The 26,140-nt window shown below is 40.9% G+C and overlaps 1 protein-coding gene and 1 long non-coding RNA gene across 3 annotated transcripts; both read left to right on the forward strand.

Moving 5' to 3' along the window:
• Window positions 1-1,079: 1,079 nt before the first annotated feature.
• Window positions 1,080-11,807, forward strand: LOC134080234 (leucine-rich repeat neuronal protein 4). 2 transcript variants are annotated; one of them, XM_062536550.1, is made up of 2 exons: window positions 1,080-1,166; window positions 9,123-11,807. In XM_062536550.1, exon 2 carries the CDS (start codon window positions 9,128-9,130, stop codon window positions 9,809-9,811), a length of 684 nt encoding a protein of 227 aa, XP_062392534.1. In that variant the 5' UTR covers window positions 1,080-1,166; window positions 9,123-9,127; the 3' UTR covers window positions 9,812-11,807. The 2 variants fall into 2 exon arrangements, with proteins under 2 accessions (XP_062392534.1, XP_062392533.1); XM_062536549.1 differs by lacking the exon at window positions 1,080-1,166 and adding an exon at window positions 7,890-8,108.
• A 9,168-nt stretch (window positions 11,808-20,975) lies between these two features.
• Window positions 20,976-25,065, forward strand: LOC134079520 (uncharacterized). The gene is made up of 4 exons (XR_009939077.1): window positions 20,976-21,123; window positions 21,326-21,610; window positions 22,968-23,051; window positions 23,250-25,065. It is a non-coding gene; the product is annotated as an uncharacterized LOC134079520 (long non-coding RNA).
• Window positions 25,066-26,140: the final 1,075 nt, after the last annotated feature.

Here is a 26,140-nt window from a genome sequence, read left to right on the forward strand (position 1 = left end):
AGCCACCTGCTCGCTGTGGTCACTGCACACGAGACAGTGATGAACTGAGCCGTGCTCCTCAGCAGCCCGGCACAATGCAGAGCTCGTGGAAACACAATACATTCTGTATCTTCACCACGTTTGAGCAACAGGAAATCACTCATTTGGATGCACTGATAAGTTGGATGGGGACTGTGGGAGAAATATGATTCCCAAAATGTTGGAAAAATGTATTTGACCCTTTCAGACAACATGTGCAATGGAATGGACATGACATACTGTATGTTGGGTCTGAACCAATTAGAATCTGTGATTTCACCATTTAAATTATGCCTTGTTACTGATTGGATCCTGATGACCCAATCAGAGAGCAGTTATCACCTGTAACTTGATCTGAGAGCACTTCAGACACCATACAAGACACTCTGAAGCTTGATAGGAGGAGACACCTTTTTCCCCCTCATGAATATGAATTCATGTTTATGCTAGCCTAATTAATTTGCACTCAGTATACCATTTTAACCATTGCAGGTGATGTTATTAGTCTGTTTGTTTAAATATATTTCGTAACAGTGTAGTACAGGATTTTTTCAAAGTTTAAAGGCATAGTTCGGTATTTTGCACTTTAAGCAAAGTGCAAAATAGATGCAAACGAGTGGTTGTCACAGAAATCTCGAAGATTGACCCTGTTGCTGCAATTTGGCTGCTTTAGAATGTTCTCTGTATGGCTTCAGCATTGCTTGCTATGGGCCAGGATGATTCTGTCCTTAAAACACCCCTAAACGTTCGTTTTAAAAAAGGTGCAACTCACCAAGTGGTTACTGGTCTTCAACGATCTTCTAGTTTCGTAGCAAAATACAGCTTCTGTCATCTTTTATCAGGGATTTTCTAAATCCTGGAACTACTTTTTCAGATACCTCACAACCGTGTATAAACTTCCGCTCTGTATTTCAATCTGAAGATTGCACACTCCAGACCACTAGATGGCAACAATGAGCTGAGCGAAGGACTACAAACAAATACAAGCAGGCCCCCTTTCCGTTTCCGGTGGCGTAGTAATATCAATGAGCAATGAGTCTTCCTACAGAAACCAATGGGATTTACAAAATGCTTAATATAACACAACAGAAATTGAATTTCGCTGTGAAACTTGCTATAGAAGATCGTTGAAGACCAGTAACCACTCGGTGAGTTGCACATTTTTTAAAATGAACGTTTAGGGGTGTTTTAAGGACAGAATCATCCTGGCTCATAGCGAGCAATGCTGAAGTCATAGAGAGAACATTCTAAAGCAGCCAAATTGCAGCAACAGGGCCAATCTTCAAGATTTCAGTGTCAACCACTTGTTTGCATCCTAGGCAATACCTAAAACGGGCTTAAAGTGTAAAATATCGAACTATGCCTTTAACATCCATCTGAATGGACACCAGGTTTTGGGAGATGTTAGCCAACACTTGACACTATGCAAGGTTCTAACATATTCTCCACAACACCAAAGCTATACTTTTTTTTTTTTTTTTTTTTTAATTCATGTCAGATATTTTTGATGAATGTGCACTCATTTTACTAGAGTGTGTGGTCATACTAAATCGTGCTTTCATTTCACTAGATTGTGCACTGAATTTAGTAAATTGTGTGCTCAGTGTACTAAATAGTATATGCTCATTTTACTAAATAGCATGTGGGCTCATTTAACTTAATTGTGCACACATTTAGCTAAATTGTGCTATTGTTTTGTACAATGAGTGCACTTTTTAGAATAATGAGTGCACTATTTACTAAAAAGAGTGGACAATTTAGTAAAACGGGCACATTATGTAGTAAAATGAGTGTACAATTTAGGGTGCTGTCGTAAATTTAAGCTGACGCTCTGAAGTTTGAAAGAGATGAGTGTTCTAACATTCTAGTTTTGTGTATAGTGCTAGCACTAGGCTGCTACAATGTTACAATCTATTCTCGTTAGTATGACACTCTCTCAACCTACTGTGAGACGTATAAGTATAAGTATAGTATACTTTTTTGATCCTGTGAGGGAAATTCGGTCTCAGTATTTATCCCAATTTGTGAATTAGTGAACACACACAGCACGCAGTGAATACACAGTGAGGTGAAGCACACACTACACACAACAGCGGTGCTCAGGGGGCAGTGAGGGGTTAGCTTGCTCAAGGGCACTTCAGCCTGGGTATGGTCGGAGATCGAACCGGCAACCCTCCGGTTTCAAGCTTGAAGCCCTAACCAGTAGGCCGCTCCGTCCCTTCAGCTGGAGTGCCCAGAGTATCCCCACATCATCACATACCCTTCACCGTAGATTGGCACGGGTACTTTCCATAAGATCATCTCTCAATGCAAATCAAACCAGCTATTAGGCTAACTGAAATAAAACCATGGCAATCCCTATACTAGGTACAGTGAAGGGTGTGTGATAATTTGGGGCTATTTTAATTCCAAGGGAATTTTTATCAAGATGCATAGTATCCTGGATCCATGAATTATGCCTCCTGTATTTTAAGGAGGAACATTTATTTATTCACAATACATAAATACAATACACAAATAAAATTGGTGTCCTTAAAGGTTGGATTTTTCTTAGTCAACTTCAGCATAAGTGTGTAAACCTATGCACACCACTGTAGTTATTCCATACACTAAACTATTTCTGTCTCTCAATATTTGCTGTAACGGATGTGAGTATTGCAGGTCTTGTTGTGTCTACGTGAAGATTCCTCTTCTCCTTTTCTAAATGTTGCCTGTAACCACACTTATGACCAAGCGGATGCAGTTCTGCAATTGTCTGCCACTACAGAGTTGCCCAACCATCTGCATCTAAACAGTCCCTATTACGGCATTAACTGGATGGGACACCTAATGGGCCACGTCATTAAATGGAAAAGTTTGTCCACTCCTCACAGTGAAACTCATACCATTTGAATCTTCAGTAAACACACTCAGGCACACAAGCACTCTCAAGTAACAAACAACATAACGAACAATTTGATTATTTCAGTGTAAACAAGCCACAAAATGTTACATCTAAAATGGGAATTCTTACAACCTGAATCCACACTGCGTGCGTGCGGTCAGTGCTTAAGTCTTACATAATTACATTTACCATAAACCAGAACATCTACTGTAGTAGTGAGTCAATCTTACTCTGATCCCGTAACAGTGATATCATATGTCCCTGACTTACCACCAACATGTGATCACTGACACACACACACACACACACACACACACACACACACACCTACACACACACACACACACACACACACACACACACACACACACACACACACACACACACACACACACACACACACACACACACACACACACACACACACACACACATATACATATTTCCCATTACATGTCTACACACACACACACACACACACACACACACACACACACACACACACACACACACACGTATCAGCAGCACCACACCCAAAGTCAGTGTCCCAGCCACCCTATTGCAGGCTGTGCACCATGTGTGCTTATTTTTCACCCTAGCTGCCTGCACCATTACCACACCAGCCAGCTAACAGCTAACAGATGTTCAGAGTTCGGAAGCGAGGGGGAGAGAGAGGCGGGGGAAGAGAGGAGAGGAAGACCAGAGGAGAGAAAGGAAGGAAGGAGCCTGTGGGATGGAGATAGAGAGGAAGAATGGGGGGGGGGATAACAGGGCTGACTGTCAGCTTCTCATTACAGTCACATGGTCTGAAATCTCCACACTGGTCATATGCAGACTTTCCTGCATGCACACCATGCTGAGACAACTGAAGGTGTTTGTGTCACTGTTTGACACGGGGGGTCGTTGTCACATGATATTACTGGGACCGACAATACATTCACTCGAAAGTCAGTGAGAGAGAGAGAGAGATAGAGACATAGAGAAAGAGAGAGAGAGATAGAGAGAGAGAGAGAGGGAGGGAGGAAAGACTGGTTGGCTCTGATGTTCTTACAGCTACATCAATGTTTTCCCATTCCTGTGTCAACCTCAAAAATGGCCATGCTTGGAGAAGTGGCTATTCCAGAGAATCTGGCCTGATGCTGAATGTCAGTGATTTATGCCAACTGAAGCCTTCAAAGACAGGCTTCAGCTGTCCTCAGGGCTGCTCGGCACGCTCTTAAAAGGGAAATGACATTCTTGCAGTTTATACTGGTTTTTAATAGTTCTGTGAGAGAGGAAAACCATATGGGCACCAAGGGACAACGGAGTATCGGGACACTGGGGAGAGAGAGGGACACAGAGAGGAAAAAAGAGAGGATGTGTGTGAGAGTGCGAGAGTGTGTAGTGTACTGTACATGAGAGAGAAAGGAAGAGAGATAAAGAGAGAGAGAATTAAATGATCGGGGAAACTAATAATCCAGATTGACAGACAAAGGAATTTTCCACACAACAACAGATATTTTTGAAAATATGTTGTCATGTTGTCATCATTTTCAAAAACTTCCATTTCCGCATGCAAGGGGTTGTATTTTCAAAAGTTTCCACTCTGGAACCCCTGTATCAAAGATTTGCATTATGAAGCCCCAATGCTATTGCTATTGTGCTATTGTCATGTAAGCACAAAAACAAAGCAAAACTTTTCCGCCAAAAGTATTTTTTTTTTTGTGAACTGGATTCTTTTGTCTGATTTCTGGGTTGTCCTGATTTGATTCCTCACTTGTTCTTCACTTTATGTATTATATACACAATTATTTGATTTAATTTAATTCAGTTTTTTTTTTACTTACATTTTCTTCTTCAAAAATTGTGAGGAGAGGTATTGTGCCGTCAGGTGTGCACTGATTTATTTATTTATTTATTTTTAATTTTTTTATTTGAACTGACTTTGATTATTGAGAGCAAAACTGAATCTCATTTTCATTTACACATTTACTGTACACACCTGCATTCATAAACTTCACACGCACCTCTCTGCCACGTGTTATTTCTCATGCTTCCCCCCTCAACTTGGCACCTTGCACACAAACTGATTACACTTGCCTTAAAGAAACTTCCAGACTTAATATGGATCACCCCACCTGTGCTTGCAGTATTTCCAGTGATTACTCTCTAAGCCGCAGTCCAAAACCTACTGCCTCATTTGTATCCCCCATATCCCCAGAAGCTCCACAGGAACAGTAGTCTCTAATGCCTCTCATGGATCATAATAGAAGCAGCCTAGTCCCCTGGGCTCAATCGCCGATTTGTTATGCAGTCTTGTGTAAAATGAATGTGTGTTTTTGTGTTGGTGTTTATCTTTTGAAATTGCATTTCCTGTGCTTCTTGACCCCTAAGTATTACCTCCCTGACCTGGAAGGGCTGAGAAAAGCCGTAATTAAAGTTAGAGACGAGACACACTCATAAGGCTCAGTTACACTGGACTATGCTCTCTGCCTGGGGTCTGTTGTTATTTTAAAGGGACTCAGAACTACCAATCCACCTCACCTCACTGTTTCATTGTCTCTGGTTTGACCACCTCTGTATCAAAGGCCATCAGTTAATCCGTTTATTTCAACATTCTGTATTTAACCAGGATGAACTATGAACGGGGAGAATAACTCCACACAGACAAAGAGGGAGATGACCTGCCATTGTGTTACTTGGTCTTGATCTCTGAGTTGACAACTTCCAGAAAGGTTTATTGTTTCCTGATGCCCACCATACTGCGAGGCAATAACTGTGTGTGTGTGTGTGTGTGTGTGTGTGTGTGTGTGTGTGTGTGTGTGCCAACTTGTCAGCATCTGATGCGACGGCTAAATCAGGCTGAGTGACCGCGGCCAACTGAGTCAGAGAGATGGAGTGAGCCAGCGGCACCCTCAGCCCGGCTCCGCACACGCACTGGCAGACGGTGAACAAACATGGGCGTGTGGCAGACGTGTGTGTGTGTGTGTGTGTGTGTGTGTGTGTGTGTGTGTGTGTGTGTGTGTGTGTGTGTGTGTGTTTGTGCGTGTGACTGAGTGGGTGGGTGTTAGTGGTCGTGAGTATGAGTATGAGTGTAACTCAATTTGTACTTTTATGGTAAAATCTGGTAAATCTTGTATTTCCTATTTTCCTCAGAAGTTCTTTTTATTTTACTTAAAAGTTCTCATGAAAAAATGTTTGTGACAGAGAGAGAAAGGGAGGGGGAAGAATGTCAAATAAAAAATCAGAGTCAGAGATTGTTTTCTGTGTAAGCTCTGTATTTGACAGATTTTCAGCCAGGCACAGCCAGGCCATCTGCACAGGCCAGCATCAGAGGGGCTACAGAGCGCAAATGGGGAATTTTGACATGTCTATGTACTAAGGAAGTGTCTCATTTTTATGCCAAACCCTCTCTCATTGGCAGAGATTTATCATCTGATCAGCAGCTTTTCCCCTCACGGAATTTGTTATAGATAAGCTAACATTAAAAAAGATGTACCTGAATTTTTCTATTTGGTTGTCGGGCAGTCACCTTAAGACTTAAGAAATAAGTAAAAAAACAAGCATATTTGTATCATAAAACTATAATGCACTCAAGGCATAAGTGCATTATGATCGAAGTATGCTTGTTTATTTCTTCACCCACAAAAGAGAGTATTTTCATTATTGTAATCACACCTAACTTTTTGTAACATTTCTGCAAATTTCTATCAATTTCTATCCGTACTTTGTAACTTTTATGAAAGATAATTTAAGTGTCAATTTTAATTTCCTAATTCCAATATGAGTGACAACCCAATTGTAGACAAGATAGCCTATTAATAAGGTTAAATTAAGACATGTTTTCCCATCATTTACTAAAAATGTGCAGTGTTGGACTGTTGGAGTGTTATAACAACATTTTTTTTTTATTTTTAAATCAACTAATTATTTTGGTTGATGGTATACTGCCTTTAAAGAGCTTGTGTGAAAATGATGCTGTTTTTACCATTTAGTGTTCTAACATTGCACAACTAAACTTGCCCTGATCTGGATCCAGTATTAAACACTTCTGATCTGTTTTATTGTCAATTTTACAATGTAGATCTAAATGTTTACATCATCTGAGGGTGGCGTGAAAGATAATGTCAATATAATGGAATGTAACCAGAGAGGCACAAGCTGTTGTTTACTTTTACAGCGAGTCAGAAAGCGTGTCAGAGCTATAAAAACTGTTTATGCTGAACGGACCCGCAGTAGAGAGAGAGAGAGAGAGCACAAGCAGGAAATGGCTCAGGAGTCACCTGAGTTAAACCATCAGGGAAAACATTGGGGTTTCACTGTGCTTGTCTAAAAAAAAAAAATACTCCTGTAAAGGGCTGCCGAGGTCTTCACATCCAGAGAGTAGAGTGGGACGGCTGCCGAGTTTCTGCCCCATCAGAACCCAAAAGCCTGGAGCGGTCATTCAGCAGAGCCCTGCCTGGCCCAGGGACGCTCGCAGCTGGAATGTGAGAGAGTGAGAGATTCATGTAGTTAGCAGTACGCAGACACAGGCCAGCACCTCCCCTGAACATACTGAGTGCACTAATGAAACGCAGGTCAGCATAAACAATCTCTCTCTCTCTCTCTCTCTCTCTCTCTCTCTCTCTCTCTCTCTCTCTCTCTCTCTCTCACTCACACACACACACACACACACACACAGGCACCCACACACCCACACAAACACACATGCACACCAGCACTCATGCACACACACACACACGTGTGTGCATGCACAAAGTCACACTCAATTACACACACACACACACACACACACACACACACACACACACACTCAAAGAAATGCACAGTCACATGCACACTTACTCTCACACACACACACACACACACACACACACACACTACAGTGACTACAAACCAGAGGGAGGCACCACACATGGCACACACAAGCTCTCGTTCTCTGTCAGAGTCATTATTGAGCACTGAAAGGTGGAGCATGTGGAGAGAGCAGGGGGAGGGAGAGAGAGAGAGAGAGAGAAAAGAGGGGGAGGGAAAGAGCAGAGGAGTGGTGGTGTGAAGAGGGTGGAAAGAAGGAGGTGATTGTTGAAGAGTTTAGAAAACTTTATAAAAGAAAGAGAGGGCTGGAGTGAGAGAATGAGAGAAGACGAGAGAGGAACACAGACAAGCGGAATATATATCCAGCGCGGACATTTACGCAAAGACTGGACGCCACCAATCAACAACTCAGGTAACTAACCCTTGAGTTTCTACTCTCACAAACGAACATCTTTTCAGTTTAGGTCCAGGACCTTTTCCACATGATGTGGGTCATTCCGCTTCATTTGTCCAAACAGCGCACAAAGAACTCAGTGTCTCTAAGCTGTTTCAGTTCCAGTGAATCTTGCTGACATCGAAACCACTGAACTGTGGCACGGATCTCTGCGGCGGATCCGTTAGCACCGACTAACTCAAACTGCACTCCGGGTTCGGTGTCCAGTGGAGGCACTACTAGTTGGGCTTTGCGTCTGCTATGATCCTAAAATGTTTACTCATGCAAAAACTTGTGTAAGCTGGACATTCGCACTGCGAATGCTTACTCCAGACCCATTGGGGAATGTCTCTGGCATAGCTTATGGTAATCAAGAGCAGCTGACAATACACATGCACATGCACACACACACACACACACACACACACACACACATACACACACACACACAAACATGCTCTAGGGTGTGCTAGAGCTCTTGGCTCTTGCGCAATTTGTTCTGGTGTTCAGATTTTCGTCTTTTCCTACACCTCTTGTAGTGTTGTAGCACCATAAACATAAACTATTCAGTAGTCCAACACAGAACTCAAAGTTCATGATTGCTGAACTGTCTGTAAAAGGGCAAACACATAGGGCACACACACAGCACAACAGAAGCATGGCTCTACTTTGAAACAGTGTACACTATCTGTATCATTTCTTATCAGCTCTCTTGTCACAGATAGGTTTACTGTCATCGGGGGGTAGTTCAGCAGAGTTTCGGTCTGTCGATAAAGAAATTCTTTGGCTGTGAGGGTATACAATGTTTTCTCACTTTCCTCGGATTAGAACACAATGTCTGTTTTTGTGATGCAGCAGGTAAAAGCTGCTAAAAGTGTCAAACTAAAAGGGCATATAAAAGCAATATAAAATGTAAATATCAGTCAAATCGATAGGTCGTCTTGCGGTTATGGTTATTTCAGCTGAACCCACTTACTGTTTTTTTCTCCACAGACACAATGAAGCCTCTTGCCCACTCTAGACAGCTGTTTCTCTTCCTGGCCCTTCTCAGCCTGGGGTTCCCCGAAGCGTCCCTGAGCGAATCCTCCGACAAATTCCTGGACCCTTCGGAGGACTACGGCGACCTGTACAACCCCCCCACCATGGCGTTCACCGCCCGCCCGCCCGGGCCCACTCGCCTCCCGGAGCCCTGCTACAAGGACCTCTGCCAGGACCTGCCCGCTCCCTGTGCCCAGCTGGCAGCCGAGACGGGCTGCAGCTGCCCCGGCGTCTCCATGGGGCCCCGTGCCCTGCCCGAGGCGCCCAGCGTCAAGGTCTTCTGGCGGGCCGGCGCGGAGCCGGAGGTGCGGTGGTGTGCGGCGCACGCCCAGCAGACCGTCTACAGGGTCCTGGTGGGGGGCCAGCTGGTGGAAAGTTTCGACGACCTGAAGAGGTCGATGGTGGTGGCGGGCCTGAGCGCCGGGACGGAGGTGTGCGTGCAGGCCGTCAACGAGGTCGGGGCGAGCGCGCCCCGGTGCGAGGCCTACAAGCCGCCCAAGAAAGGCGCCAGCCTGGCCGTGATGGTGGGGCTGATCGTGGGGGCGCTGGGCCTCCTGCTGCTCGTCACGCTCGCCGTCCTGCTCTGGAGACACCGCAGCCGGAGGAAAGACGGAGCCCGCGTGAGCACCGAGGGCTCTCTCTGAGAGAGGAGTGTGTGTGTGAGTGTGTGAGTGTGTGTGTGTTAAAGACAGCAAGGCAAGAGAGAAAGCTGCAATTACGTGGCGTGATCAGAGATTGTACTGTAGATTCTGATCACTGATATGATTTATGACGATACAAACATCTTCCCTCTGACAAGAGACGTATCAAACTCGACTGCACAGAAAAAAGAGCGAGAGAAAACACAACAAAAGTTTTGAACTGCTGACTACATTCCACACAAAACCAAATGACATCAACCATTTGCGTAACTTTCAGATAATTATTTGTTTATCATGGCCTGTGGACAAACTGTTCTTGTTACAAAAGTGCATTTATCTCAAGTGCCGTATATTTACATATGGCTGGATGAATGAGTGTGCATATATCAATGACTTTTTATTCCTTAATTATGCATACTCAAGGAGAGCCGCTGTGTGTTTTTGTTTACTTTTACCTAAAAGAATTATATGAATCTATCTGACATTTTTGTCAAAATTGAGTTACTGACATATTCTCCTTCTGTGACACCTTAAGAAGTAGAGGTGGGAAGTTTGTTGTAGTTTTATGGATTTTTGGACATTATATCTAAAGAGGTTTGTTCCGCTTATCAGTATAATATGGAATTCTGAAACTTTGAAGCTCAATATCTCAGAACTACTCAGTACATACAGTACAGTAGATAGAATCTTATAACTCTAAGGGGACTAATCAATTTGATTAGTGGATTTCAAGGAAAAGGAATTTGATAGATAACAGTAACACAGATGGAGTATCAGATAAATGGGTGGAGTAGATGGCTGGAAAATCACAAAATCACGACCCCGTCACTGAAAGTAATTATTAACGGAGACACTAATTCATACGAAGCACAAGCCTCACAGTCTAGGAATGTGATTGGGCAATATAAGTACCGGCTGAACTCGGCTTAACCCTGCCTGAATGTGTGTGTACGATACCTCCGTGCTCGACGGCACACCAAAAGGGTGATGGCCACAGGAAACGTGTGTACATGCAGTCGAGGGAAACGCCTGTGGCACTGAGAGATTGACAGTCCCATCTGGTGTTTTTGGACCGAGGTGGGGCAGTCAGGGTGAACACAGCGGATATTATCCACGCTGGTGTGGATTGGAGTCAGTCGCCCATGTCCGTTTGTTGATACCACACTAACCCTCAGACAGCTGCAGTTTAGCCCCGTGGAGTAGGAATATGCTTTAAGGCTGATTTCAGCTTCAAAGATTCACCGCAGGCTTTTTAAAAGAACGATATGAATAACTTGTTTTCTAAATTCATGTTTTATATTATTAATTTTATATTAATTTGTTGATAACTTAATTTTTTGATAATAAAAATAAATGTTCTATGGTCATTTGTGAATTTATGTGGCATCATGGCTTGTGAAAAAGTGGGAAGCTGGTGGTAAAAGGCAGCTGCTCTGAGAGATGAGTTTAAAATGGGGGAGTGTTTCTTCAAATAAATTATCCTGGAATGTTGTGCAATAGCAGTCCTCGGGAGCTCAGATGGTAACTTGTGACGGGGAACATTTCTCATAGAGACACTATCAGACACTATCCCATTTAGTTAATGTGCATATGCTTGTATACTATGGGATGTAGCTAATCTTATGTTGTAAATATTTGTTTTAGTTCCTGTGGTCATTTTCATGTTTTATTTTAGCAACTAGGCTGTTTTGTATGATATAAAAATGGTACTGCTATATTGTCTCTGTCAACCGATCATTTGGGAAAGACAACCCTTTTGATTTGTATGTGTTTCTTAAAGAGAAAGAAAGCGCAAGATTGAAAAAAAGGAGACAGGTTGTTTATAATGTCTCAATTCTAAACAATTCTGATAGTTTCAAACTAAATTATTTTTGAAAAGGTAAACATCCAACATCCTACAATTTGTTTGACAGGGCATGTCTAAAAAGCTAAATAATCATATGATCTAATAATTATGTTTTCTTAACACTGTTGTTAGCTAAATAAACTTTTGAATTGATTTTTGGCACATCAATCATCAATAATTTATGGTCACCATCATGCTTATGATGATGCAGATATTTATTTATCTATTTGTTTATTTTTTACTAAAATGAATGATAATTATTCACTCATCCAGTCCCTCTGTTTATTTAAACAGTTCAAACCATCAACATTCTTGAGAATTGCATTAGTGTAGATGGATGACATCAACAATGAATGGTCTTTTAAGGCTAACATTCAACATCTTCTCAGGGAAGCCAGTATCTCTTTTTTCCACACTTCACTGGTATGTGTGGTAACAGGTCTCAAGCACGCACGGTATTTCAGAAAAGCAAAGCAACACATCTTGATCACAATTTTGCAGAGAAGTCCCCGTCTAGTGGTTGATGTTGGTAGTGACTCAAGATTTCCAGTAAATTGTTTCTGACAGCTTAGCTAAAATATAGTGTTCTGTGGTTGGAGCTCTTTCATTCATGTGGTGATAGTCTGGCGAAATGAACTAAACGTGCTGAGGAGCGAGTGAATAAAATCATGACATTTGGTAAACAGATTCAGTGGGTACATACTGTATGGATGTTGTGGGCGTCTCATGAGAATGACTAACGGTTTCCCAGCACAGAAATTCACTCTACCCTTATTCATATTGTTGACTCCCACAAGGGACATACTTTTCAGCGGAATTAACTTTTTTTCATGAAAACCCAAAGGGGGGAAAGCATTTAAAAGAGAAAAGTTATAAATTCATTTTGGATATAAAACTTTACAGTTTTCCATTCAAATCTAGTTTCCTGCTGTGAGAGTATATACCTCTGAATGTATCATTTTCACTCAGAGCAATAGGCATCAATTTCATTAAACAGTATTCTTTAACTGTGTTACTATTTTGGCTGATATGCAATGAATAGGGGTATAATTAAAACTCAAAGAGAAGAGGTCCTTTGCCTAAATGACACAAATCAACGTTAAATAGACATTTGCTGAAGAGAAGGGAATTTTGTCTTTAAAAAGAAATACTGCAAAGAAGAATATCTCTCACTTGCTTGTTGTGACACAGCTTGTAGCAGTTCATCTTAACTTGATAACTTTAGCATTTCTCAGCAAAGGTAGGCTAGGCCCATACCCTGCTGACTTTTACCCTTGCTTCTAGTGAGTGGATCCCTCATTTGAAGCTACATAAATACATTACGGTTACGGTTACAGTTACGGTTACAGTTATGCTACTTAGCAAACGCCTTTGTCCAAAGCCCCATTCGAAAACTTGGAAAAACAATTACATTTACATTTTATTAGATCTTTTGCACAACATTGAAGTATGTGTTTGCTTACATATTTCCAGCAATACATTTAGATACAAATTCGAGATTTACATGAGTAATTTACAATATGGATCAATGGTCTGAGAAGTTTAGAAAATGTAATTAATTAAAGTCTGTCACACCAGTATTTGCTCCCAAAGATCTTTTTTACTTGTGACGTTTTGGGCATGAGCCCTTCATCTGATGTCATGAGCAAAAAAAGACACCATTACATGGTACCTTTATTCTCATTAATACATTATTAATAAATTATAGGCCTACATTATTCTCAAGTTTAGAAAATGTAACAGAAAATTTCTTCCCAAAATGATTACACATGTATGTTCATCCCAATCAATGGCTGATGACAGGGCTGTACGCTTAGCTTTTTCATTAGGAGCACAGGTGCTCCTAAATGAAAAAATTTAGGAGCACAGAGAAAAATTTAGGAGCACTAAGAAATGTCCTTGAAAACCTTAAGCAGGATACAGATCATTCACAGCAGTGGCAATCCTAGTCTCTGCTCAAACCCTCCACACACACAGAAAATGGCTTGTCTTGTTTCTACTTCATATTTTGATTTCCAAATTTGTATACATTTTGTTAACAATTTGTAGCATTTGCAATATCTTGAATACTTCATATTGATTACACTTGTCTTTAATGATATTACAGTGGTGGTTTGTAGGTCTAATTGAATGTCTGTCACTTTAAGTAGCCTACCGTACTGAATTAGATTTCATTCGGTTTTAGGAAAATAGTAGTCACGCATAGTTCAAGGATAGGCCTACATGTTTTCATTAAATAACATGAATGTTAAAAAAAACTAATAAAGGTAAAGACAAATATTTCTGGTGTAATAGAAAAGATGAGTGTCCAGCTATGTTGACTCTATGATTTAGGTAGCCTACCGTGGCATGGCATTGTGAGTTGTCCCGTTCACTTTTTCCTTGGTAATGTTGGCTGGGTGCTTAACCTACTCTTACTTAAAGGTAGGGTATGGAATGAGCTTTGTTGGCCATTTTTGCAAAATCACTTGAAATCCTATTCCTAACCCACTTATAGCCACTAAGTTGGAAGCACTGAAATGGAAATTAAACACGTCAATCATCTGCGGAACGGGCAGGGCTCGAAAAACTCCAGCCAATAGAATTCCTCACCCCATACCATCATTTCACAGCTCGTTCGTCAATCTAACGTCTTCCTCTTCCTCCTCCCCCTCCCCACCGCGCGCGACCCTTTCGAAAGCTGGTGACCGCGAGTCAGTGCTGAAACGAAACCAACTGCCTGCTGCTGCACGTCCATGTTCCCCTCTTGTTGTATGTGTCACTTCATTTCTATACAAACTAACTAAGGCAGCGGATACCTACGGAAACTCAATCACCCACGCAATAAATAAGCTATGTAGCAAAAATTACATTTTACCGTGACACGAAGAGTGCTGTAAACATGAAATCGAAACTTAACAGCTTGGAGCTACGGTGGAATAGGCGAACCAACGGGCCAGCACTAAACTCGGATATTTCAGGAGATAATCGCCCTGGTAAGATCAAACCAGATTCTGTTCAAATATACACACCTATGGCTACTGAACCATATGTACTACAACCCTTTGGAGGTGAATAAAGACTGTAATTGGGGAAGTTGATGTGAGTGATTGTATGGAGACTAGAGCTCATAGTGCTGTAGACGCCAGGCTGGCATTTCATTTAGCCTGGCTTGCTCTCGCGCTGCGCATTTGAATTGTCGCTCGTGCATGGAGGGCGGGACTTGAGGTTGTATATGTTCAAACTCTGCCGTCCGTTTTGCTAATTCCGTACCCAACCTTTAACTTACCATGACTTGTCTTGGAGTTTGGTATAGGCTATCTGTTATATCCAATGAGTGACAACCAGTGCTAAAAAAAACCGTTACGGAATTCTCCTGATAACGTTAGTGGAATGGATTTAATGTGTAGCCTACAAAGACGCAGAGTGGCTATATGATACAGCGCACATTTGCGATGAAAATGTTCCGCCTTTTTGAAGCAGGTGTAGCACCGAATCGTGGTTAAATCCATAATTTAGACAACAGATTCAGTAGGATACCATTTTTGTTTCAAGTCTACCAGGCCTATGTCAAATGCAGGCTCGGGTGAAGCTGGGAGGAATTTACATAGGCTATGGTTTCCACACCGTGTTTATCAACCGACCGTGATAATAATAATATTTTAAATGAACACGGTAATATAGTCAACATCTGTATCATAGTTCACCGTTTCACCGGTAATCGTTACATATAGTCACCAACTGATAAGGAACAGATTTAAGAAAAAGAAGAATGGATTTGGAGTGATTTCTTGCGTGTGTGTGAGAGCGCGAGATTGATGCTGAAAGCGTGAGTGTCCAGCCAGGCGCAAGAGTTGTCAACTCCAGAGCTGTCAACTCTGAAATGTGTATACAGATGCGCGAAAATTGTACTATACTTTGATCCACTTGGTGTTGATTCATTTTAGGAGCAAAATGCGAATGAAAGGGTTGAAATCAGTATTCGCACGTGTGCGACAATAAAAAAAATTCAACTCGCACTAATATATATTTACTCGCATTTGCGACGACCTGCTCGCAGCGTACAGCCCTGCGAAATGTTACTTTTGTCGAGAAACACGATTTTTGTCAATATTAACCCTGGTATTAGTGTTGGTCACCACTTATGAGTAATTTCAATCAATCAACAGCTCAAAAAACATATTTTAGGGTGCAGTTACCCTTTAAGTAGTTTATGGCCAACCGAGCTAGTCATGAATGAACACAAACAATATAGGTTAGAGAATGGAATTCTTTGCTGCCCTATGGAACCAGCTGACAGAATGTGATTGTAATGTCAAGTAATGTAACTTGTAATGTTACATACAATGTAATGTAATCTGAAGTTAACCACAGATGGAGAATTCGGCAATGGCTAAAAAACGAATGTAGGAAACCAGCTATAAGATATTCAGCATGAGTCCATACTTTTAAAACAAGTGTAGCATGTGTTGATTTTGTACTGATAATTGGTTCATCAGTTACTTTTAAGCAGGAACCAAACAGCAGCAACCGGCTATGACCACTTAACAGATTGCCGCTCAAAACAGCAAGTTATGTAGGTTGTGTAAGTCTGAATATATGCAGTTGCGAGTGAGAGGAAAGTGTGAGTGAGTGAGTGAGGGGGGAAGTCCCATTTTCGTTTACTGTTTAATTTAATGTTTGTTCTGTGGGTGATGATGGATGCCACTGCACCATATCAATTATAAAGTTTCTGTCACAGAAGAATTTACGTCAAAACTGTGTTTCACTGAGAGTATCAGGGTGAGTATGTGCTTTAAAATCCACTAAATTGAACATTAATTACAAATGATGACGTTACAACTGTATTATCACTGGATCACAGGCTCCCCGTAGCAGACACACACTCTTGCTGAGGGGAAAGTTTGATGAAGGAATCTCATATTCTTTGTATGCAAAAGTGATCACAAAGAATGTTTGCATCGGTGCATGTGCGCATGTGTCCGTGTGTGTTTGAGAGAGAGAGAACCAGAGAGAGAGAGAGAGAGAGAGAGAGAGAGAGGGGGCCAGGTGTTAAATCCTTGTGAATGTGAATTAGACCAAATCATGTAAGATTGAATTATAAGCATGATGAAGGTGTTTGGATATGGTTTGGTATGCAATGATTACAAATCTTCTCAAGCAGCTTCCTCTGCAATGTCCAACTTCTCCATATAACAATATCAGATGTAGCAGTAATGACACTAGCATTCCCTGATTGGTTGTCTCATGCTATTCTTTTTCCACTGTGTGTTTGTTGTAACTCAGTTGAAGCAGCAAAACCCCAAAGAGGTCCATAGAATCTTCATGGGGTCTTCGTGCAGTAGCTGAGTGATGAGAAATGCAATATGTAGAAGTTGGCGTTTCCTGTAAGTTTCCCCTTTAGAGCATTCGTATTATATGTGACACAACCGGTCACAGACGCTTATTGCAGGTAATGTCTATGTACTTGAGCACTTGAAGTTTTCAAGTATATCACCAAAATCAAGTTTTGTAAGGTGTTCAAAACTTTGCACTAGATGTTCCCGAGTCTAGGTGACCCACCACATTATTAGGTTTTAAAATCAATACATCCAGAATAATTTATGCAAAAAATACTTAACAGATGTTGTTTGCTTGAGCTCATCTGCCAATAACATAATTTTTATGGTTCATATTTGCTATATAGAAAATCAGGAAATTCCATATAAAAAAGGTGAAAAAATAGAAACAAGATTTTTTTTATCATTATTGGTGCTTAGAATAGAATATGCAGAAAGACAACATTCCTGCACACACAGACACCTTCACTCAGACACGCACACATACAGACACACACACACACAGCAGGCCCAGTTAGTATGAGGACACAGTTAACCCTACAGTTGCAACCTGACAGTTATTATACTATCTACATACTATATCACCTAAATACGTTATTTCCTTATGTTTTTCACAGAAAAAGAGCCAAGACCAATGAGTCTGAGTTAATAATAAGTAGCATAACTTTTCTTTTAGCAAACACTGAAAACGGGTCCTACAGACCCGAACACCTTACATGGGTTAACAGGCTTGGTACGTTTGGTCTGTGCAGTGTGTAGGCTACAGTGTAGTTGGTGTTTGCAAGGTTGGTATATGCGGTTTTAGCGAGGGGGGTTTTAGAAACAGCATGCAACTTTAAAGAAAAAAAAATACAAGAAAGTTTCCATTAGTGAAAACCAGACTTACAAGTACTTGTAGTTTTCCTTAACTAAGATCAATTGAAATATTTAGTCAACTAAATGTTTGCTCGATTAAAAGAAGCATGATGTAGTTGACTGGATAAAACTATTAAGGGCATCAACACTAACCACAAATAGCTGACACGATAAACATTAGTGCATACAGGTTTGTTTCATAGTTTTGATTTTGCATTTTCAGAGGTCAGCGTGCTGTCAGTTTGCCGAGTGAGAGCCAAGCAAAAGACATGCTGCCCAAACCCCTGTGCTAATCTCCTGTGCTGACCAGTGAGGGTCTCTCTTGGCTGGCCCCCTCTGAACAGACAAACATGGTGCGTTTCAGCCCACAAACTCTCAACCTCGTGCTGGGATGGGACAGAGGGACACTGGGGAGATGTGCAGCCTCCAGGGGCTGCTCTGGTCTGGGAGTGAAAGAGCATGGGGAGGAGGGTGCCTTTCACCTGGGAGCTTCCCAGATGCAGCCCACACTTGCAGCCTATGGAGGAGCTACAGGTTGGCCCTAGAGTGTGGCCTCTTCACCTGGTGGCTGGGACGGGTTAGCAGACATTGTTGCACGAAGAAATGGGTATCTAGGTCAAGTTTTTTTTGTTTTGTTTTGTTTTTTTTTGTTTCATAGATGTTTCTTCCACGTAGCAGTTTTCTCTGTACGGGCGAAGCAAATCTTGTGGCTTCCTTGTGGCTGAAGTCCTCTCTCTAGACCAGATTCACTCAGACAGTTGCCTGTGCAAATGCTTGAACAGCCACCAACCTCTTGTCTCTCTTTCTGAATAATATCAGGCTAGCTCTTTATTCTAGATTCTCAGATCCCTCAAGGTTACCTTAAAAAGAATGAGTGAGTGGGTTATTCCTGGGAAAGGTATTTGCCAAGATAATGCCGTACAGTAGGTCTTATATGACCACAATAGTTGTCGCTGGTGTACATTTTCACACAGTGAAGGGGAGTCTCTTAACTTAGGTGACCCATATTGGTTTGGTTTGGTTAGGTAGGTTGGACGCTGACGGTAAATGGTTGGTGAGAAATAAAATGTTTCTTTCTCAATATACCCACTGCATGTTTGCTGTTGCTGAGGGCTTGAACAAAAGGAAAAGTTCTCTCCGATTCACTTGAAAATGTTCAAAACGTTCATTTGAAGAATTACTCAGTTCAGTTGTGGTAACATTTAATTTTTTTCATGATATACTGTATGTTAAGTCTTAAGAAATCAGCTGTATACGTATATGGCATATTCTGACATTGGTCTCCAAAATTTATATTCTCTGGTTTAAATCATCACATATAAAAACCTGGGGTGTAAATGAAGATAACAAGCATTCTAGACTCGATTTTCATGAATACACTGCAACCTCAAGACATTTTAAGCCCACAATATGTGTCGTCGTATGCAATTTTGGCCACCCTGGAGGGAATCTGATAGAACCTGTCTATGTCAACAAAGGAATGACTGGAGTGTTATTCAGTCAAGGTTGATGAGGGAAATGTGAAAGTTAAGACAAGATCTGACTTTATTCAGATAAAACTGCGTATCTGCTGGGCAAAAGGGGTCAACAAACTTTTCCTGGATGAAAATTAGGCTGAGGCGCTAATGTAAATGTATGCATAATATATATATATATGTTTTGGATGTTCAATTTTCAGTTCTTGGCAGTGAGTCCATAACTAAATGTAGCTGTCACCCTTCCACACACCCTGTTCTTTTATATTTGTGCATATTTTCAGTTCTTAAGCTCCATCAGTCCTTCTTGATGTCCAGTTCAGTTAACTGGATGAAGACTGTTTTTGAAATCTCATAATCTAAAACTGTATCTATGCTTATCTGTTAAGCCAACGATGTTAAAGAGACCCTATGCAACTTTTTCATAGTCATAAAATCGCTCAGAAATCGTTGTTTTGCTTGACTGACCAGTTTCATCGAAAACAGTAATATTTCCTCCCGCCCCCAGTGTCCCTATCCGCTATTGCAACCTTGCAGTTTCTGCAGGAGACGATGGTCTCCTGTTTACATCTGGAAGTCTGAGATGCGTAAGGTACAAGAAAAACGAAAAACGAAACCGAAACCAGAGATGAAATCGCCAATCCTGCATAGTTCCTCTTTAATCAGCTGCAGGTGTAATTAATACATTATATTGTGACACAGTGTGTAGAAACTCACTTACTGTAACTTCTCTTGCCACTCTGCCTAGACCAGGAAGTTGTGATGCATGCCACTGAATATATGCAGTTGCAAGTGACACAAGTGGGAGGCATAGTCAAAGATCAAAGTGGCTGCACATCACAGAATGAATCCTCTCTGGGTCTTACCCATATTGTTCACCATAACAGGTAAGCTATAGCTGTTCTACTCTTTCAAGTGTGTTTTCCATCTTTGCATGAACCTGTCGTTAAATGTAATGTCCTTTGGACAAAAAAATGCACTTTGGATAGTCTGCCTATAGAGACTTTATAGATGTAGTTCAGTCTTTAAGACAGTTGTTGAGCAATTACTGAACATCGCCTTAACCAAACCCAATCATTGACCATAACTTGTTGTTCACAGAGTGTCAACAAGATAGTCTATTGACTATGTACCGCAGAGCAATGCTCAGTCCTGCACAATGTCTCCGCAAAAATAAATCACGCTTGTCAATTTGTTTCTGCTACTCCATCCCCTTCTGCAACTTTGGTGTACTGTAAATGAGTGTGTGCATGTATGCTTTTGTGTATGTATGCCTCTTTCGCTTGTGAGTATGTGTGGTGGGGGTAATGGTGTGTGTGTGTGTGTGTGTGTGTGTGTGTGTGTGTGTGTGTGTGTGTGTGCGTGCGCTTGCCTGCATATTTGTGGAGAGAATGTGCAGGACTGACGGTGGTCATATTTTGCACCGCTTTGCAGTTCATCTAGTTTTGCTTTTAATGACATCATTCCAAAAGACAACAGTTAAATCAGTCAACTTCCAATTTGCAGATTCTTTGGAAATCATCAAAGTTGCCAGAGGTGGTTCAGTCCTACTACCTTGTGAGCCGAACTTTGGCGATTATGAGAGACTTCATGTGCGGTGGAGTAAAAAAGGACTTGAAAGATATATATGTGAATATGTCCTAAATTTGACAGATGTGATGCCTGTGCGCTGTGTGTCGTCCTTTGAGCCCTCATTACAGGGTTTGAATGTTAAATATTTTAAAAGCGATCACTCTGGATCCTACAGCTGTTTCATATTGAGAATAATACCGACCCCCACTCTTCAGTTTAATGCAAATACAGTGGAACTTCATGCAGATGGTAATTATCATTACATGTTTAACATTCATTTTTCATATATTCCTGTGAAATGTTTACAATTCAACAAAAAATTTTAGCAAATTAACAAAAAAGGATCTCAACTCAGGAATGATTTAATTCACCATGTCTCAGTGAACATACGTCAGAAAATGTACCCTTTTTTGAGTCAACCCTTCTCTTTTTCTGTATGTTTAACCTTTAGGTCCAAGCCTTGAGTTAGTGATTACCACTGATTCTGGTTGTGTTGAGCTGTTGTATACATTTGATGCCATAGATCAAGGGCAAGTTGGTTTTATCTGGAACTCGAGGGGCAAGAATAAATCTGAACAGGTTCAGGTCACCAACAGCTCATCCAGTGTAAGCAGCGTTCTGCGCTTATGTGGAGCTGAGAGGAGAGATGGAGACACCATTACCTGCAGTGTTTCACATCCATCAGGTCACTTTACATCAAGCTGGACTATTCATGAACAGAATGTACGTCATGAAGGTAAGCAGTGTCTGTATGCACAACATGTGTTCTACTGAAGCAATAATATTGCAGGCTACAATGACGTAGTTTGAGAAAAAGTTGAACATGAAAATGTGAGTAAAAGTGCATGTGTATGCATCAGCCACTGCAGTACATGCTGTGTGAACAGTTTTCACACAATCTTAAAAATCATCTCTTAGGGGTTCCTACCCCAGGTAGAGAACCACGGCAGTCATTCACGGTGCAACATGTGTTCCAAAGGTCAATCAATAACTAAGCCTAAACTGCACAACAGGATGTGAAATACTACTGCAATATACAATTGACTGACAGCAATCTCAAACGTACCACATATGGTATCCTGGATCTGTAAAGGATGGATAATTTCAGTTTCTCTCCTTTACATCCACTATACTGTACACTGCTCTCGTTTAATCACAGACTAGCTAGTATGGTCCTGTGCAAACGCCGCTCCTTTGCAAACTTTGCTCCTCTTTCTCCCTACATCTGTTTTGTTTTGTTGTTGTTCTGTCACATGAATGTCATGGATATTTATTTCGATATTGCAGTATTGTCAATTTCACAATCACAGCACAATCTGCACTCGGTGAAAACAACACCATGTGGTTGTATTTGTTGACTGGAAATTCATAGAGCCTATATGAACTATTCTGACATAAGCAGGAGGATGTGACATTTAAAAGATCCAAAACTATTGTTGGAATGGAGAGTACTGGACAACTCATTCCACCAATGTGGAGCCACTGATGAAAAAAATCTTAATGTTCCAATGGCCCATACAAGGATATATTTCACTTAATTTGCTGCACCAAGTTTAGAACATGGCTGACAGTGGCAGATCACATAAGATCACGTAATATCACAGAGCTGTCAAGTTAGCCACAATCCCAAGTCCTACTCACCTAATGCCTCTTTCCAGACCTAGTAGGCTAATGTAGACAAGCTATATAAATGAGGTCTGTCATGTGCTCAATTCCTTGCATCAAATATAGTTGAAATCCCCTTCTTATTCATTACAAAGAATAGAATGACTGACAAAATAAATTATGATGTTTTAATAAATGTTGGCATACATTCAACAAGTCAGCACTGTAGCACATACATCAGTATTCAGTGTTTGTGTCATTTGTCTACACTGCACCATAAAATAACAGAATAATAAATGACAGTACCACTGAACTTTGTGTGGAACATAGCCCTAGTTGGTATGTTCTGCTGGCTTAGTTTCTGTGAATAAAGTATGCAAAAATAAAAGCAGTGAAATGAGAGCACAATTGAATTATCCCATTGGTACTACTCAGAAAATGGAACAATCTGTGTAGTCAGTGAACCTGTTTTTTTGTTGTTGTTTTAGACAACCACTGGGTGGTGAAATCCTGCATTGGTGGTTTAACTTGGGCAGTTTTTACAGTTTTAACGGTTGTCATTATTTACAAATGTAAGTAAGTTGCTTCATCATTATCTACTTAGTAAATCTGTAGGCTACACATTAAAATGTTGACATTAATTTTTTAATGCATTTAATTTTTTAGTGTTTGTTAATGCTTGACAAATACTTAATGCTAAATTGTGTACCATTATTATAAAGTGTTACCAAAAATACATTCAATATATGACATTGCATTTTTTGGTGCAGGTAAGAAGAGAAAGAAACCTGATGATGCTGGGTACACCAACAGTTTATGAAAACTTCAATTTTGGCCCTGGGGTTCCCAATGGAAGAAGTATATCAGTCTCTGGGCCTGTATTCACAAAGAATCTCAAGGCTCCTACTTGATGGATTTAGGAAACCCATTAGTTATAGTAAACGTTAAAGTTATTTACATTTTAACAATGCACAATTTGGGAGACACTTTTATCCAAAGCAACTTATGCATTTAAATTATTTTATCTTAATTATTATTACAAGGGCCATTCTCCCCAGAGCACCACTGGTTTAAAGAGAAACTATGCAGGATTGGCGATTTCATCTCCGGTTTCGGTTTCGTTTTTCGTTTTCGCTCGTCTTATGCTTGCATATTTCTCTGCAGAGCTTCCCCGACAGCTTTAGCGTGTATATTTATACATATATAGGCTATATATAAATATATAAATTGCAAGCGTGGTTCTTCTTGATCCTTACGTGTCTCAGCCTTCCAGATGTAAACAAGGAGCGATCGTCTCCTGAACACACTGCAAGGTTGCAATAGCGGATAGGGACACTGGGGGCGGGAGGTAAATATTACAGTTTTCGATAAAACTGGTCAGTCAAGCAAAACAACGATTTCTAAGCGATTTTATGACTATGAAAAAGTTGCATAGGGTCTCTTTAAGTGCCTTGCTCAAGGGCTCAATGGTGGAAGCTACGAATTGCACCCACTTTTCAGGCTACTGAATGCTAGCCCAGCTCCTTAGCCACTACCACCACCAAGTTCTGTCTGACACACCCATTATTTTCTCCAAAATATGCAAGTTAGGAATTACTTTTACAGTCTACCATTTGCTTTCTCCATTATCCAATAAAGATCATCTGACCTCCATTGTCATGAGTGGGGTATTCTGCCTTGTGAATATAAGTTGTAGTATTATGGATATCACGTGGACAGTGAAGTAGCATACCATGACAAGAAATGCTGAAGGATGTAATGTGTTGACGTAAAGTGTATCTATTATCTTACTTCTTTGAGGTAACCACCTGACATAGCATAAAGATCACATGCCATGTCCAAGAATGTATCTATGTATATTTGTGCATGTATAAGGAATTTCAGACATTTTATGCTCAGTAGTAAGATGACCCATGATATTGCATTGTGACCATGTAACTGAAGTTACATGTATAAGTTGGGATCTCGACTGACAGGACTTTTGGTTTGTTAGTCGGATGTGCTGTTGCTTGTAGCCTAACTTTCTGTTGCTTGTAGCCTTTCTCATACCAGAGTGTGCCTGCGCGTTTTTTGACCACAATTACATAGTCTATGTCTTTTATTTGTCCCTACTAAAAAGTGACTACAAAATAAGTTAAGCCTAATGATGACCTAATGACGTGGTAAGCATGGATGAGACGTTGACATTTAAAAAGGGAAAACATGGACTTCTATATGTCTGTTTTATCCCTGAGAGCAATTTCTGAGAGCTTGGGCACCATGTTTCAGCTACTAAATATATTATATACCTGCTAAAGAGGCTAAAGCTTAGATGCAAATGGGTCTTTCAGGTTAAAGATCATTTACATTGAAGATAGGAACATTGAGGACAAAAAGAAAAAGTTTTAGAACAGTCATCCTAATCCTAAAATACGTCAACTGAACTGTAAAGTTCAGGGTTATTGAAATGAAACGTCCAAAATGGTGAGTTGACTGATTGAATGTATTTAGCCGAAGTCTCAATATTCAACCTCAACTGTATATGAAATGATAATCTAGAGTGATAGTCTGTTTTACATTCAGTGTGTGTGTACAAAATAGATTATATTCCCGGCTTTGACATTTTTTACATTTGAAACATTAGTTAATAAAAGAAACTTTAATGGGAGCTTTCCAGTGTGCGGATCTTGACACTTTTCTTTGAACTGTATATATTTTCTTATCCTGTACCCGAATTGTATGGACGTACATTATTAAACTTTGCTTATTCAGCTTTGACATTTTACAATGTGAATGCAATATTTTCCATTAGTGCTAGGAGTTAAATACATTTCATTTTACACACAAACTTGTATTATATTCTTCTGTCACTCTGACTGGGTAGTGTATTTGTGGGCTATGTTTAATGACACATGCCAGCATCTCACTGCAGTGGGGTGCCCCAAGGCTCAGTGCTGGGGCCCCTTCTCTTATACCAACTTGTTGCGCCCAATCATCCACTCACATGGCTTCTCATATCACTGATACGCAGAAGATACACAACTATCTTTCCTGCCTAATGATGCCATAGTCTCGGCACGGATCTCCTACTGCCTCCGACATATCTGCTTGGATGAAAGAATACCAAATCCAACTAAATATCGCAAAGACTGGAGCACTAGCTGTTCTTTCCAGCCAAACAAACCATACACAACATCAACATCAAAACAGACACCCTCTCTCTTGCACCTACCAAGGTGGCATGACTGATGACCAGCTAATCTTCTCTGACCATGTTACCTCTATTGCCTGATCATGCTGCTTCACACTATTCAATAAGGACAATCAGCCCATACCTCGCCCAACACGCCTCTCAGCTCCTAGTAGACCTTGGTTTTCCCATGCCTTGACTACTGCAATGTCCTGAGCTTGTGCAGTAAAACCGTTACAGAGGGTCCAGAGCATTGCAGCCCACCAGGTCTTCAATCAACCAAAAAGGGCATGTGCTACCCCACTGTTCATTGAACTCCACTAGTTACCGCATCATATTCAAGTCACTAATACTTGCTTACAAAGTGATTGCTGGGTCTGCACCCATTCATTTAAGTGTTCCTCCAAGGCCCCCACACCCACTGCAATCCAGACTATTTTCATCTGTGGTCCCCCGATGGTGCACTAATCTGCCAAGTGCCACCAGAGCAGG

Source organism: Sardina pilchardus, chromosome 5, assembly GCF_963854185.1.
Source record: "Sardina pilchardus chromosome 5, fSarPil1.1, whole genome shotgun sequence".
Lineage (NCBI taxonomy): Eukaryota > Metazoa > Chordata > Actinopteri > Clupeiformes > Clupeidae > Sardina > Sardina pilchardus.